This window comes from Nicotiana sylvestris, chromosome 8 (assembly GCF_000393655.2).
Source record: "Nicotiana sylvestris chromosome 8, ASM39365v2, whole genome shotgun sequence".
Taxonomy (NCBI): domain Eukaryota; kingdom Viridiplantae; phylum Streptophyta; class Magnoliopsida; order Solanales; family Solanaceae; genus Nicotiana; species Nicotiana sylvestris.
Genome location: NC_091064.1, coordinates 179,129,188 through 179,146,068, shown reverse-complemented (window position 1 = coordinate 179,146,068; position 16,881 = coordinate 179,129,188). Strand labels below are relative to the sequence as shown.

The 16,881-nt window shown below is 44.9% G+C and overlaps 1 protein-coding gene across 1 annotated transcript; it reads left to right on the top strand.

Moving 5' to 3' along the window:
- LOC138876065 (uncharacterized) lies at positions 1 to 1,616 on the top strand. The gene is made up of 2 exons (XM_070154956.1): positions 1 to 256; positions 781 to 1,616. The coding sequence occupies exons 1-2, from the start codon at positions 1 to 3 to the stop codon at positions 1,614 to 1,616; spliced, it is 1,092 nt and encodes a 363-aa protein (XP_070011057.1).
- Positions 1,617 to 16,881: the final 15,265 nt, after the last annotated feature.

Here is a 16,881-nt window from a genome sequence, read left to right as displayed (position 1 = left end):
ATGGCTGTCAACAACGAGCCCATTGGAAATTTGCCATTTGGGGAGGATGTGGACGATGATGCAACGGATGAGGTTCCTCTTGAACCTCAAGCTAATAGACGAGGCCGCCTGCCTCAGAATAATGTGCCCGTCCCTCCCCTACCTCCACCAAGAGCGGAAGCGCACCAACAATTGCCAAATGTCAACAATTATCAAGTTCAAAGAAACAATTCTCAAGGACAAAACCAACAACAATGGAGGTCACAAGGGAACCAAGGTAAGTGGAACAACCAAAACCACCAAGGCAATTGGAGTGGTGGCAATTTTAATAAAAGAAATTGGAACAATCAAGGAAATTAAGGCAATTAGAGTAATCAAGGCAATTGGGGAGGTATTAATCAAGAAGGGTGGAACAACAACAACAACAACTGGGGGTCGGGTTTTCAAAGGCCTCCGATGTTCCAATAGCCACGTAATCCACCTCCCTATCCTTCTCAAAACACGAGCTCTTCTTCTAATGAGATGGGTAGAATTGAAAACATGTATAAATAGATGATGGATAAGAACGCCGATCCGATGCTCAAATAGCCTCGCACAACACTTCTATTTGGAATTTGGAGGTTCAACTAGGACAAATCTCACAAGCGTTGAACACTCATCCTAAGGGGCACTACCTAGTGAAACTGAAGAGTGGGAATAACACGGGACATGCTATGGCCGTGACTACTAGAAGTGGAAAAGGTGAAGCTGCAACCACCTCAAATCAAACAAAGATTGTGAATGAAGATGTTGTGGTTTAAGAGGATGAAATCCCAAGCAATGTGGTTCGAGCTAATAAAGAAGTGAGAATTGATATAGATGAACGTGTGGAGGAGTCACAAGAAGAGGTGAACCCGTCTAGGGAACACATGATTGACATGCCGGAATCGATGGTGCCAAAGGCTAAGGCACCAATGTCAAGGCCTCCTCCTCTATACACTCAAAGTCTTGCAAAGAAAAATAGTGAGAACCAATTCAAAAAGTTTATTAATATGATGAAGAGTTTGTCCATAAATGTGCCAATGGTTGAGGCATTGGAACAAATGCCAGGATATGCAAAATTCATAAAGGATCTGGTAACCAAGAAAAGATCAATGAATTGTGAGACCATCAATATGACTTATCAAGTAAGTGCTATTGTGCACTCAATGGCTTCAAAGTTGGAAGATCTGAGCGCTTTCACAATCCCTTGCACTATTGGGAGCGCCGATTATGCCAAAGCATTATGTGATCTCGGGGAAAATATTAACTTGATGCCCTACTCTATGTTCAAAACTTTGGAAATTGGGAAACCAAGACCCACATCCATGAGGTTGCTAATGGCGGATCAGAAAATGAAGAGGACTTTGGGTATTATTGATGATGTATTGGTTAGAGTTGACAAGTTCATCCTTCTGGCGGACTTTGTTATCCTTGATTTTGAGGTGGACTATGAGGTGCCTATCATTTTGGGTAGACCTTTCCTTGCTACGGGGAAGGCTTTTGTTGATGTGGAGGCCGGTGAGCTCACTTTTTGGGTGAGTGACAAAAAGGTGGGTTTCCATGTGTGCAAATCAATGTTGTTCATTTATGGATTTGGTGACCGACATGATAGTTGATGATGCTAGTGCAACAATGAATGTTGAGGACAAATTGGAAGCCGTGTTGCTCAACCTAGATGATGATGAGGAGAGTGATGGCTATGTGGAGTGTGTAAATGCATTGCAAGGCATAGGGTCGTACACTTATGAGCCCCGAAAGCTATCTTTGGATCTTGAAAACCGGAAGACTCCTCCAACAAAGCCCTCAGTCGAGGAGCCTCCTATCTTGGAGCTAAAGCCATTGCCTCCACACCTCAGGTATGAATTCCTTGGCCCTTCTTCTACTTTACCGATTATTCTTTCTTCGTGCTTAACTGAAATGCAGGTAGAGTCCACATTGGAGGTGGTACAAAGGAGGAAAAGAGAAATAGGTTGGACTTTGGCGGATATCTGGGGCATAAGTCCCGCCTTTTGCATGAACAAGATTATTTTAGAGGAGGGTGCCAAACCCTCCGTTGAACATCAAAGAAGATTAAATGAAGCAATGCAAGAGGTGGTGAAGAAGGAGATAATCAAGTGGTTAAATGGCGGATTTGTCTACCCCATTTCCGATAGCTCGTGGACCTTTCCGGTGCTATGTGTCCCAAAGAAGGGGGGCATGACTGTGGTAACGAATGAAAAGAATGAATTGTGTATGCGGTGAAATAAGGGGGGTCTATTTCCCGCCATTAAGGTACATTCAAGAAGTCATGTCAACATCTCGAGGCTGTAAGATTACAATCGAGCTCAATCCCTCGAGGATCGTTCGCGACCCTGTAGGGATTCCGAGGATAAGGAATCTGTCCGCGACCCGATGAAGGTTCCGAAGATGGGGGATTCCCGAGGCTAGCGGCTATAGTCAATAGACACTAGTACCATGCCTAGCCGTCCCATCCCCATGTCTTTACATTTAATACACTTTGAACTATATGGTATTCCCTCTCCTATATAATGGGAATCCATGCCACTTTGTAAAGGGCTGATGTTGCTCCATTTCTCCACAAGTGCAATAATCTCTCTCTCTCTCTCTCTCTCTCTCTCTCTCTCGTCTTTCTAACTTGCTTGTTCTCATTGGCCCGAGGTCACCTTAATACCCACCACTCTGGTCACCTTAATACCCACCACTCTTCTACTTGTTCTTCATCATATAGCTTAGTATTGGCCGTGAAGATCCTTGTTTAATCATATCTTCAACTATTTTCCCATTCCTGGCTATCCCCGATAGCTTGAACTCGACCCTGACGTCGACCTCAAGGTCCCCTATCGATCAGACCTATACCCGGGCAGCAGGCCCTTCAGTTCGATTATTATATCGTTTTAGCTCGCATTCCATTATTAAACTTCATATTATTAGCATCAACTGCTCTAACAACTAGCTTAGGAATAGATCACGTATTTTTAGAATCCCATTTACAAATATAATTGTTGTTACCATTTTCACTGTAAATAGTTTGGCGCCCACCTTGGGGCTAAAAATAATAGTGATTATTTTCTTGCTGGTTTCATTGCACAAACGCATATTAACTTTCACACTTTTTCTTGTCCATGATCCTTTGATTTTAGGTCAAAATGCCTAGCTCGGTAAACGGAGTCGAGAACGACAACCTCGAAAATCACGGGGAAAATGGTGTGGCTATCCCGGTTGCCGGAGCACCACTATAGAATCCCGATAATGCGCTCGGACAGATTCTAGCGGACTCAAATTCACAGGACGCACAGCAAGTCGATGAAACTTCTCACACCGACAGGAGCATACGACACAGTGACCGACATGAAGCTCAGAAAACCCCGGCCCGGGAAGACCAGGAAGTTAGCCTTCATGTTATTTTGAAATGTTGCAGGCATAGCAACTAGCCATTGCCCAGTTGCAAAGTCATCCGAAGACTCCTAGCACAGTGGCACTAGAGACAGCTCCCCCCGCCGAGCAAGTACCTGAAAGATCAAGCAATAACAGTTCGGTTGCTGACCCTGCCATAGTGAAGATGCTCAAGGACCTCACCAAAAAGATTGAATCAGGTAAGAAAATGATTGCAGTCAAAGATGAAAAGGTCGAGACCTACAACTCTAGGGTGGATCAGATCCCAGGAGCACCCCCGATCCTGAAAGGTTTGGATTCGAAGAAGTTCATACAAAGGCCGTCCCCCGAGGAAGCGACCCCAAAACTCATTCCTAAATAGTTCAGAATGCCGGAACTCCCTAAGTACAATGGTACTACCGACCCCAACGAACACATTACTGCCTATACCTGCGCAGTAAAAGGTAACGATATAAAGAATCACGAGATCGAGTCCGTATTGCTGAAAAAATTCAGAGAAACGCTTTCGAAGGGGGCCATGATGTGGTATCACAACTTGGCTCCCAACTCCATAGATTCATTCTCCATGTTAGCGGACTCCTTCGTAAGAGCGCACGCTGGCACCATCAAGGTAGCAATGAGGCAGTTCGACGTGTTCAATGTTAAGCAAAGGGAGAAAGAAAAATTGCGAGAATTCGTGTCTCGCTTCCAGATGGAACGGATGGAACTGCCGCTAGTCTCCGGTGACCGGGCAGTGCAGGCCTTCGCCCAAGGCCTGAACGAACGAAGCTCGGTGGCCTCAAAGCAGCTGAAGCGAAACCTAATTGAATATCCGATCGTGACCTGGTCGGACATCCACAATCGGTACCAATAAAATATCAGGGCTGAGGACGAAAAACTGGGAGCCCTTTCGGGCTCAGTGTACCCAAACAGACTCTTGGTAAAAGAATCAAAACCAAACAAACAAAGGTACCAGCCGTACCTCGAAGACAGAAGGAACGCCCTAAGGAACAACCTACCTCGCAACAATCAGAGGATAGGTCGAGGACAGGATCCTCGAGGGCACGTCAACAGAGCTAGGTTCGATCGAAACATAACGCCAAAAAATGCGCCCCACTTATCGGAATACAACTTTAGCATCAATGTGTCAGACATTGTGTTCGCCATTAGCAAGATCGGAGATGCCAGATGGGCTAGACCGTTACATTCGAATCATTTCCACAGAAACCACAATTTGATTTGCGAGTTTCACAACTCGCGCGGGCACCGAGCCAAAGATTGCAGGCAGCTCCGAGAGGAAATGGCCCGATTGCTCGACAACGGGCACCTTCGGGAACTTCTCAGCAGCAGGGCTAAAAATCAATCGTGATAAGGAGAAATGGCAAAAGGAAACAAAATAGACGAGCCTCAACACGTCGTCCACATGGTTTTTTGATGATCGCCCCGAACGCATTCAAATGAAGGACCACTTAGGAACCACCAAATAAGCGCCAGAACTCGAAAATCGCCGTCGCCAGCAAGGTATAAACGCCCATCCCTCTTCCGATCTTCTACTTCACGGTTACTCTTGTGCAGGGAAATAACCAAGGTAATCAGGACGATACCCCGACTCGAAGATTCCGAGGCTTCAGAGCGTCCGTTGCACTCATTTCCTTTGATTGGAGTTTTTATCCCGAAATGGGGTTTTTACCGGTAGGGGTTTTTAATGAGGCAACATCGACGCACTTCCCGAGAAGGATCAGCAAGCATATGAGATTTTCTTTACAACCGGCCACGCACCGGAAAATAACGAACGAAACCCCCAATAGGGAATAACGCACCAGACCGAACGGTCCAGGAAGCCGTGCCCGCGTGGGCCGAGCTCGCAACAACGAAAAGGCACGTATTTACAACATTTATCTACACCGAGCAATAAAGAATATCTTTCTACATCTTATTCTCCAAACAAGGAAATATCAAGTATACCCCCGATAGGGGCCTCTCTACCAAACGCATCCCGAGATACTCGGTGACTTAGCGTCAGTAATTCAGCACCCGCACGACCCCAGGGTTAGAACTTCGGGCTCATAAAGCCCCCACAAGGCAACTCCGAGCTCACGAGAAGCGGTTTTCAAGCTTAAACAAACTCGGTGACTATCAATAATTGCCATGATCTGGAAAACCCGAAACTGTAAGACCCCTAGCGGCCAGACTCGGCGTAACCAGATTTATTCTACATTACAACAAAAACTGTAAGACCTCAACAGGCATGACAAATTGTAATACCTCAACAGGCATGACAAACTGTAAGACCTCAACAGGCATGAAAATCCCAAAGTTTAGGCTATACGTCGCATTTGTAAGAATCCCAAAAGGGCATACCCTCGGTGTAGACGCCTAAACTATCACTCAGGATCAAAAATGGCTCTATCCAAACACATACGACTACGGTCAAAATGGTTGATACAACTAAATTAACGCGACTTGGGGACGCCCGACCGTTGCTAAACAAAATTGCAGGCCACTACTTTGAATATACTTCAGAAAGAACCGGTTAAAACAGGCTTCCCTCAACAGGCAAAAATGATCTTCGACCATGTCAGCTCCAAATCACAAGGCTTCGACCTGCTCAGCCTATGAGATATGAACCTTTCGAGGTGCTCAAACATCGCCAATAACGACTTGAAATCGAGGTTCTTCCAGAACCGACGACGGATCAGACAAAATTATTTCAAAAGACCTTAACGAGCGGAAAACAAAGCCTACAAAAAGCATATGGGAAAAACAGCGTAAGAGCTATTGTCGCCAGCCAAACGAGCCTCCGGGCCGAACATTGAAAGGTCTCTATGACCAAACAGCGTAAGAGCCATCGCCAGCTTAAAAATTGACAACTTGAGGATTAAAATGAGCTCAAATCATAACCCGATTCGGAGACCAGATCCAAAATAGTTAACTATGCAAGCCTCCGGGCCACATATTGAAAGGTTTCAACGACCAAAATAGTGTAAGAGGCACTATAGCTAGTCTGAAAATACTTAAGGGTCAATTAAAGATCGAATCGCAACGCGACTCGGAGACTAGACCCAAAATAGTTAAAATGCAACATGCCTAAGGGCACGACATAAATGTCATTGTCGATCAGCAGAGTGAGCCTCCGGGCCATGCGCCTATAAGGTCACTTTGACCCAAAGCACAAAAGGCCATCGTTGCCCGCCCATGCAGGAAGGAAAGAACTGTAGGATCAATTAATGCTCGAATCGCAATGCGACTAAGAGACTGGACACAAAATAGTTGAAACAACCAAATGCCCAAGGGCAAGAAATAAAAACCATCATTGCTAGCCAAAACAAACGCGAAACTCGAGGGTAAATTAAGCTCGAGTCGGATCTCGACTCGAAGACGGTTAAAGCATGCAAGCCTAAGGGCAAATTCGGGGTCGAATCGACCTAATTGAAACTCCAACGAGCAAAAATACAGAAGATACAAGTTGCGGGGCTCCCCTCTTATTTCTACATATTGATGATGGAGCGCAATCTCAGCCTACATCATATAATGAAAGCTATATATACACAACAAAGAAGACAGGGAATGTTCATTCCGTTTTTTTTTCCTGACAATTATACCCCGGCGGTCTCCTTCTTATCGTCCTCAACATCGGACAGTAGGAACTTGGCATCATACTCCTCTCATTTGGCTTGCTAGATCTCCTCCGAGAGATCAAAGCCCCGGGTGTGAATCTCCTCAAGGATTTCCCTCCAGGATCTACACCTCACGTACTCCTTGCCATTGTTTCCACAATCGAGGGTCTTCTTCAGCTCAGCTTTAGCAGCAACATCGCTTCTTGAATAAGCCGCCATTTTATGTCCCACACTGGTGTTGTTCATCACAACCTCGGCCCGGAAATTCACCACCTCGGTTTTCTCCCGTGAAAGCTTGGATGAGAGTCTCACGATCATCTTTTCCCGAGCGGAATAATTCGCACGGGCGGCCTGAATTTGCGCCTCAAGAGAGGAAGCCCTAGCCTAAGCCCTTTCTTTGGCATCAAAATGGGCATTCACATGTACCTGCAGCTCGATGAATTCACGTTTGGCTCTGCCAACCTCGCCCCAGAGTTGTTCCATCTCATCCACCTTATCCTCCAACTGAAACAACAACACGTCAATATGGCGAGACAAAAAGGGAATATAGGCTAGCACGAGAAGCAGGATACCTGTTTCTCCAAGAGGGCCTCCCGGGCCCGACTCCGGTCTGCCTCACGCCGTAAAGTGACGAGCTCACTTTCCTTTGCCGCACAAAGAAGTTTGAGGGACTTCTCCCTATCTCGAGCATCACGCAATGAGGCCTCGCAACGAAGCAGTTCGGCTTTGAGACTATCAAAATCCTGAGAAAGAAATCCAGATAAATAAAAAGAAAAGAGAGGAGCGTAGGGCCAGAACATCCTTACAGCCACTGAAACTCACCATAATGCCAAAGCGATGAGCCTCGCCGAAGGCCAAAGCAACGTTCGACAAAGCACCAACCCTGGAAGGTTGCCGGTCGGCCGAGTCACTTACCCTTAACATATGTGAAGAAGGCGCCTCATCATGATCCCTCTCACACCCCGGGGCATCTTTCCTTTTACCGGCGCTCCTTGACCCCGGGACCAACAATCTCTCTTCCTCCCTCAGGGAACCCGGCCTCACCTCGAAAGGACTCTCGGCACCTGCAACAGACAAATCAGATAAGCCAACAAGAAGGAAGCCACCTCTTAGGGGGGGGGTAGAACGCCAGGCACCTACCATGACGCTTCGCTTCCCATCTCCCTTTTGATAGATCTCACCACCAGTGCTTATCGTAAGTCGAGCAAGCTGCTAGCTTACGTGACCATTCATCTAAATCAGGGACCTCACAGGGCGACCAATGAGTTGCTACAAACAAAGAATAGAAAGATATCATTACGGGGACAACCCCTTGTTGAAACAAAGGCAGTTTAAACGAAGCGCTTACATGTGAAGTTCCATTTCTGAGGGAATGACAAAATTTCTCTAGGGATAACATCGGTCGTCCGGATTTGAACGAACTGATTCATCCATCCGCAGTCCTCATCCTCCTCGCTGCCAATCACAGGAGCTTGGGTGGATATACGCTGAAGAGCAATCAGGCCCCGATAGCGCAATGGCTGATACAACCTCACGAGGTGGCTGAGGGTGTATTCTATCTAGGCCTTGTCAGCAAAATATCTCATCGACTGTACTATTCTCAAAAGAAAGGGATGAACCTGTGCCAACTTTACTTGATATCTTCTACAGAAATCAAGCACGACCCGGTCTGGAGAACCCGGCGTAAGAACATGAATATACACACTCAAGAACCCCACAACGTACGTCATGACACTCTCCTCGGGGAAAGGTGCTTGCAAAATCATGCCTTCCCCCCATCCGTATTCTTTCCTGATCATCTCGAGGTTTCTCTCCCTCACCGATGAAATAATCATTGACACATGCTCTCGATGGACTAGAACATTAGGAGGCCTCCCCGATGTGATAGCCCTCTTTGAGGCAGGGCAACCAGAGCCTCGCTTTCCCGATATCGGGGGTGAGCCGCTGGTACCAACCAAAGGTGGAGCACAGTAGGGACTCCCCTTCATCCGAGGATCAGGCATCGAAGCGGTAGACATGATTACAACAGAATAAGTGGAAGAAGATGAGGATCCAAGCAAAAACTTTCTGAAGCAGGGAAGCGGAAAGACTAACACAAAGTGCCAGGCTCTGCAGAGGAGATAAGCTTATCAAGAACTACAAAATTGCCGCTTAAGGGGGTGGATGAGCAAATATATAGAGGCTAAGCGACAATTACTCGTTTTCCCAAGAGGGCTAATTAATTATGGTCGTGTTAACGTCACCTTCTCCTTGGGGAGTGCACTGGCAGAATCATTCCAGGCTCCCACATAACTCATAAAGCCGAGGGACCTCGGGAGATCCCCGACATCATAAATATCGGTTCAGAAGCAGCTATCAATTCAACCTATGACGAAGGGTCATATTAGCTTAGATGGTAAGACTTTAACGTGTATAAGATAAGTCTACTTAGTCTCTTAGTCATAAGACATAAGTCTCTTAGTAATAGAAATCATATACTTTTCTTTCAAATTCAAAAGCACTTCAAGAATAGAAGCTAAACCCAAATCATATATCACTTTAGCATTCTGATGAGTTGCCAAATGCAAGAGTGAGGAATTGCCAAATACAAGGCATTTCGTTAGCCATTCTTATGATTTTCAACAAAAACGTGAATTATTGCAACTAAAGGAAATCCAACGAGAATTATTAGCAACGTAAAATTTTGCGATTCTAAAGGAGTACGGTGCAACCTTTTTCAAGAACATCATACAGATTTTTCCCTACTCTAGGTATGTTAAGGCCATCCCTTCTTTCTTTTTGGCATGATCCAAGTCATACAGAAGAGAAAACGCATAGTTTTCATAAACGACTCTATTCATAGAAATACTAGGGGGTCTCTGTGTTCTTGATTCTCCATGTGACATATTATTATATATTCTGTTCATGGGTCTCAAAATAATACGTAGTTGATAAAGTTTATCCAAAAGGAATATTGAGATTATTAACACATTTTCATGCATTTCATACATTTATAAATGTACATCGACCTATGACCAGATGGAGTTATATATGCCTATTTATATGTATATGGGATATGGGAAAAGGTTACGGCGTTTTATACGCACCACCACCTGATCAGTTGGTATATGTTGATGATGTTGCCCACAATGGCTGAGACAATATGATGGGATGCCCTCAAAGGCTTGATGATATTATGTACACCTATACCTATGCATGACACGACATTTATATGCACATGCATGACATTATAAATGTTTCATAATTTATAAAGTTATTCATATTTACGGAAGAATTTCCTTATTCCATGTTTCATCTATGTCTTTTACGTGCTAATTTTCCTGAGGCCTGCATTTCATGCCCACAGGTGCAAGTAGGCAAGCTGACGGTCCCCCTTCTTAGGATCCTTGATCAACGAGAGTTGGCGTGCTCCACTTGATCCAGAGCTGCTTTTGATTTTGGTACAATATGCTTATATATATATATATATATATATATATGACGTGGCTCAGTCCCGTGTTTGTACTTCTGTATTTCCACTAAAGGTCTGTAGACAGTTATTTATAGTTGGATAGTATGTGGCCTCATCGACTTTCAGTTTTGGCTATATAGTAAACTATATAGCCAAGTAAAAACTTTCTGAAGCAGGGAAGAGGAAGGACTAACACAAAGTGCCATGCTCTGCAGAGGAGATAGGCATATCAAGAACTGCAAAATTGCCGCTTAAGGGGGTGGATGAGCAATTATATAGAGGCTAAGCGACAATTACTCATTTTCCCAAGAGGGCTAATTAATTATGGTCGTGGTAACGTCACCTTCTCCTTGGGGAGTGCACTGGCAGAATCATTCCAGGCTCCCACATAACTCATAAAGCCGAGGGACCTCGGGAGATCCCCAACATCATAAATATCGGTTCAGAAGCAACTATCAATTCAACCTCGGGACGTGGCTAGTCTTGGGGCCCTCGATCTATCCTAGGAAAAGGCCCCGAAGGGCCGATGCCGTAACGCAAAAACAAAAAGCAGAGAGAAGGGCTAACCGAATAAAAGCTCTTTTTATATATTGGCAAAGAGAAGAAATGTCTTTACACTATTTGTTTCCCCGGGGGGGGGGGGACACATGAAGCAAAAAGGAAGGCATACAAAAAAGGATCTGAGGCTACTCCTCGCCACCATCGTCTTCACCCTTATCAGGGACAATCAAGAGCGCCAATCTTCCATCTGCCGCACGAACCTCCTCCAGGTTGGCAGACAGCTCGAAGCCTCTGGAATCGAGTTCCTCCAGGGCCTCCCTCTTTGCCTCCGCTTTGGCATGCTCGACCGCCCGGATTAGTTTTTGCTCAACTGCCATGGATATATCACGAAGCATTGTATGCGCTGTGGTCGCATCCTCCTTATAAGTGGCAGCATCTCATTCGGCCTCAGACTTAGCCGCGGCCAAAGCAACAATCTCCCTGCGAGTGTCCGTTAGAAGTTCTGGGATGTCACCAATTCCCCGGCCACTATCTCATTCCGCTCTTTCAGCCCGAAGATCTCCGCTTTCAACTGACTAATCTGCGAGTCACTCTGCTCGACCTACGGGAGAAGGGCAATGAATATATGAATCCAAAACACATGTGAATATGGGGTAAAAGGTCGGGCATGTGCAAGGCAGAGTACCTGAGTAGCAATAGCGGCCTTCTCCCAAAGCACCACCTCCAAAGCGGCCTGAAGTTCTCCTAACTCTTTATCCCCCCGGGCAGAGCGAGCCTTCAAATCCTGCAGCTTCGAAGCAACTATCTTACGCTCCTTTTCGTGGCAAGAAAGTTCCCCGCGGAGCCGAAGAATGGCATGGTCATGCATCTCCTTACCCTATGGCACAACGAGAAAGTTAGAAAGATGACGAATAACGCCTGAGAATGAAAAGAAACACGTGAGGGAAAACCATCACCTACTGCATCGACTTCTCTGCCGCTTTAATAGCACCAGGAATATCGAGATCAGCCCTGTCGATTACGCCATCAAAAATGTTGGCGATAAAGTCTCACCCTTTGGGAGGAGTCCCAGCTGTGGCACTGATCATCCCTTCGGCACCCCTCAATTCCCCTGATAAAACCGGAAAGTTCGCAATAAGGTCGTTCAGTTCGCCGATTTCTCCAAGTGGCAACCCACATTCCTGGAAGGCCCTAAGCTCCGATCCGTCCGGATCCACGCCAACGACCCTCCTAGTATAAGCTACACCAAATCCGGTCGTGTGATTCGAAGCTACGTCAGCATCCTCTTCAAGGACCCCCGGGTCACGAGCCCGGTCGGAGCCGGCTGTTCCAGACTAAGCGGCCTCCGACCGGGCTCCTGCGAATCTCTCGCACTGGACGTTGTTCTCCTCCTCAACAGACTTCCATCATCATCCTCCCCTTCAATATCAGGATTCGACCCAGAGGTTAGAGCAGCAGTCCCATCAGGTCGGGCAATGGCTGCCCTGCTTTTCCTTTTCTTGTTCGTACCAGGCTCCAAGGCCTTTTCTTTACCGTCAGGGGGCGGCCTCATCTGCATATTCTCACCAAGACCTGCACCAACGCAACAACCGTGATACGTTTTCACTAGGGGCTCAAAAGGAAACATGAAATGCGAAGCACAGGTGGTAGAGGAACCTCACCATGATTCTTGGCCACCCAACGCTCCTTAGCCAGGACGGTCCAAGACCAAACGCGGTACGAGAACTTCTCTCTCAAACGCCTGATCCATCCGAAAAATCTGGGACCACCTCCGGATGCTAAGCAGCGGCTGCGAAAAGCACAAAGAGGTTATTATGACGAATGAAAGAATAGTCGAGAAGCGGTTAAAGGGAAATTCACTTACGTCAGGCGTTCCACTACTCTAGAAAGGGCATTCTTTGGGCCGAGATAATGTCCTAGGTCCTCACTCGGATAAACCTGCTCATCCATCCTTGGTCCTTCCCCTCATCAACGCTCATGAAAAAAGATTTTTTGGATCTGTGGCGGAGCTTGATTAAACCTCGATATAGCCGAGGGCGGTACAGTCTGATTAGATGATTAAGGATAAAAACCTCACCCCCAACAATTTCAGTGAAATGTCTGAGCATTAACACTATCCTCCAAAAGGATGGGTAGATCTGACCAAGTGTCACCTGGTATTGGGCGTAGAAGTCAAGAATAACCAGGTCAATTTCCAAGGTAGGAGATTTGATGGATTTATCAGGGCCTAGGGCGAATGGGTAAGTGTATAAATAAAGGAATCCAGCCTTGAAGTTAGTAATGTTATCGTTGGGGCCGGAAATTTCTACCTCTACTATCTTACTCCATCGGCAGTCCTCCCTCACCTTGCTAACATTGGTCACGACGCTAACATATCAAGACACGTGCTCACACCGACCCGTCATAGACGAGGGAGTCTCGTTATCAAAATCCTTTGACGTGTCAAGATCGAGCGAGGTACATTGCTCTAAAGTGGGAGCCGACCTGTTTTCTCCCTCAAGTAATCGGGACGACGATGCAGTATTGTTCCGTCCGGGAACCGTCCTAGAAGTCCTAGCCATGTAAAATGCTAAAAACCCTTCTGTGAAAAGAGGAAAGGATGTCAAATAACAAAATTCTGACTCGCGCGCTTGTAAGAAGGGTGAATATGGGAAGTATCTAGCAACCGATTAATTTATAGGAATCGATTGGGAAGTAGAAGAGACAAGCCTATGACAGTTCGTGGATTTCTCGATTACCGTATCTGACGGTGGCTTTGCACGGTTCTCTGGGGCATGACATTTAATGCTCTTAGACGGTTGACGTCATAGCAATAATGACCTCAAGACGATGATTCAATATCATTTCTTATTACTTCATTCTAGGAAACACGGAGACTATCTGTACGTGGTGAAATCATGGGGGTCTATTTCCTACCATTAAGGTACATTTGGGAAGTCATTTCAGCATCTCGAGGCTGTAGGATTATGATCGAGCTCCCTCCCTCGAAGTTCGTCCGCAACCCTACAGAGATTCCGAGGATAAGGAATTTATCCGCGACTCGATGAAGGTTCCAAATACGGGGAATTCCCGAGGCAAGCGTAGAGTCAATAGACACTAGTACCATGCCTAGCCATCCTATCCCCATGTCTTTACATTCAATACACTTTATACTATATGGTATTCCCTCTCCTATATAAGGGGAATCCATGCCACTTTGTAAAGGGCTGATGTTTGATGTACCGGAGAATTTCGGCACATTTCAATACTAATTGATTAGATTTTAGCTTGTTTTGAATGCAATTACCTCCTTTACTTATGTAATTTTAGTGTTTTTGCAGTACATGAGGTTTAAGGACCCAAGAGCATGGAAATGAAAGCAAAAAGCCACAAAAAGACAAGAAAAGAGCAAAATATAGCAAAAAATGTGGATATGCGACGCATTATGCGATCGCAAATCCTACATGTGAGCCGCATAAGGTGCAAAGGATCTCAAATCAAAACAGAAAGTTAGCCAAAATCTGGTGCAAATAATGCGGTCTAAAATGCGATTGCATAACAGGTTTACGGACCGCAAACTCATGAAGAGAAGTGCTGATGGTGGAAAATACGGCGCAGAACGCGATCACATAGCTTGAATGTGGTACGCAAACCCACAATGCGACGACGGCCTGGAAATTAGGGTTTTGAAGTGCGATGGGCATGTAGAGAATTCGGACCGCATGTATGATTTGCGACAGAAATGCGGTCGCACACTTGACCTGAAAGTGCATTTTTGTCCGTTTTCTGTCTCAATTTTTGGCCCTCTATAAATAGATTTATTGTGATTTTGTGGGCTCATCTGGTCTGACTTTGAAGCTACAATACAAGGCATTAATATTCCTCTCTTTTGGAAGCTTTTGCGTCAAAAATCTTTCACTTTGTAAGCTTTATGGCATTAAATAGTGTCTTCCTTTTGTATTTTAGCATGTGTAGCTAACTTTAAATACTAAGGTTGTGGACCCTAAATGTTTGTTATGTTAATGGGTGTTTAACATTGAATATATATATATAATGGTTGGGTGATATTTATTTACTTCTCATTCTTCATTTATTGTTGGTGGTTGCAAACATTAACAAGTGCCATTAAATTCTTGCTTTGCTTGGGAAAGTGGGTTGGAATTTGGAAGAAGTAAATATCAAAGACTCAAGGCTCTAAACCTTGTTTAATAGAATCTCTTAGGAATAAGTGGGTTTTATTTGACATATAATATTGTTCTTAATTGCAACTCTTTTATATTTGGAAAAAATCATAAAAAGAAAATACTACCCAACTATTGAAAAATATTGGGTAGACATTTAGACATCATTTGCATATCAAAAGGACCTTCCATTAGAAATATATCATATTAACACCGATAGCATTACACTTCATTAAAGGGGACACAACCTTGGTTTCTTTAATCAAATTATTTACATTCTCAATATTTCAACTAGCTGTTACTTCAAATCAAACTCAATTCATAGTCTTGTTACCGTTAACTGGATAGAACTACGACTTTAGTCGAGCAACACACTAATCGAGTAACCTTGTCGCACCTATTCCCTGTGGGATTCGACCCCAACCTTGTTGGGTTATTATATTTGACACCGACCGCCTTACACTATTTATTAAAGTGTAATTTGAGCGTATAAAATTTTGGCGCTGTTGCCGGGGAATACGGTTTTGAAATTACTAATTAGTGTGTGCTTTACTTTACGTCTTATTTTATTCCATCACACTTTGCTTGTTTTGCTTGGTGTTGATAGGAAAACATGTATGAGTATGGATATGACGTAGAGGCAGAAATGGGAGAAAATCCTTTTGTGGACATCGAGGAGTACATTGAGGATACAAATGCTATTGTACCTCTGGCTGTTGGCGCTGCAACGTTCAAGGTGGAACATGGTTTAATCCTTATGCTCAAAGCGGAGGGGTTTTTCAGGAATTCCACTGATGATGATCCGACACAACATCTTAGAAACTTCTTGGGTGTGTGTGCAATGCATAAGCAGAATAATGTCTCTGATGATGCCCTAAGGTTGAGATGCTTCAAGTATTCTCTAGCTGGGGACGCAAGGAAATGGATCCAAAATCTGCCCCCAAACTCCTTTCATTCTTGGGCCGAACTTGTCCGAGCCTTCTTATCTAAATGGTTCCCGCAAAGTAAGAAGTCGGAGCTCCGGGATAAAATTTTCTTTTTCAAGCAAGTACCGGGAGAACATCTACATGAGGCATGGGATCGTTTCAAATTATATTTGGTGAGGTCTCCCAACCATGGTTTTCCGGATTCTACTTTGTTGGAGAAATTCTACATGGGCTTGGATCCTATGAACCAATCTATAGCCAAGAATGCAGCTGTCGGATCTTTCATGGACAAATCATTCGCAAGGGTGACACAAATACTTGACAAATGGCAAAATATAATCAAGTGTGGCACTCCGAGGACACTACAGGTGGAATTACATATGGTTCTCCTTCCTTGAGTAACATGATCAAGGAAAATCAAGAGAGAGATCAAGTGATTGCAGGGCTTGCTACAAATGTTAATGTGTTGACAAAGATGTTCACCGAAAGACAAACAAAGAAGGTAAATGTGATTAAGGATGTGCAACCCGTATCCAATGAGGATTTTGAGGAAGCAAATTATGTCAACAACTCTCAAAGAGGGTACCAAAGGCAACAATACCAAGGTCAAGGACAACAAAACAATGGAGGCCAAAACCGCAAGGGCAAGGCCACCAACAATGGCGAAATGACCAAGATGGCTCAAACCAAGGAAATTGGAACAACAACAACAACTTCTCAAACCGGAGTTCAAACCCTTATGTTCCCCCAAAGGGTCACTATTAAAATCAAGGTTCCTCAAGCGAGTCTAAGTTGGAAAGTATGCTTGAACGGGTATTGAAAAATCAAGAAAATCCGACACTTCTATGAGGAAC

Excerpts from the sequence above, each read along its gene's own strand:
- LOC138876065 (XM_070154956.1), top strand. The coding sequence starts at position 1 with ATGGCTGTCAACAACGAGCCCATTGGAAATTTGCCATTTGGGGAGGAT. Across the intron at positions 257-780 it reads GAGGTCACAAGGGAACCAAG|AGGATGAAATCCCAAGCAAT; the intron begins GTAAGTGGAACA and ends TTGTGGTTTAAG.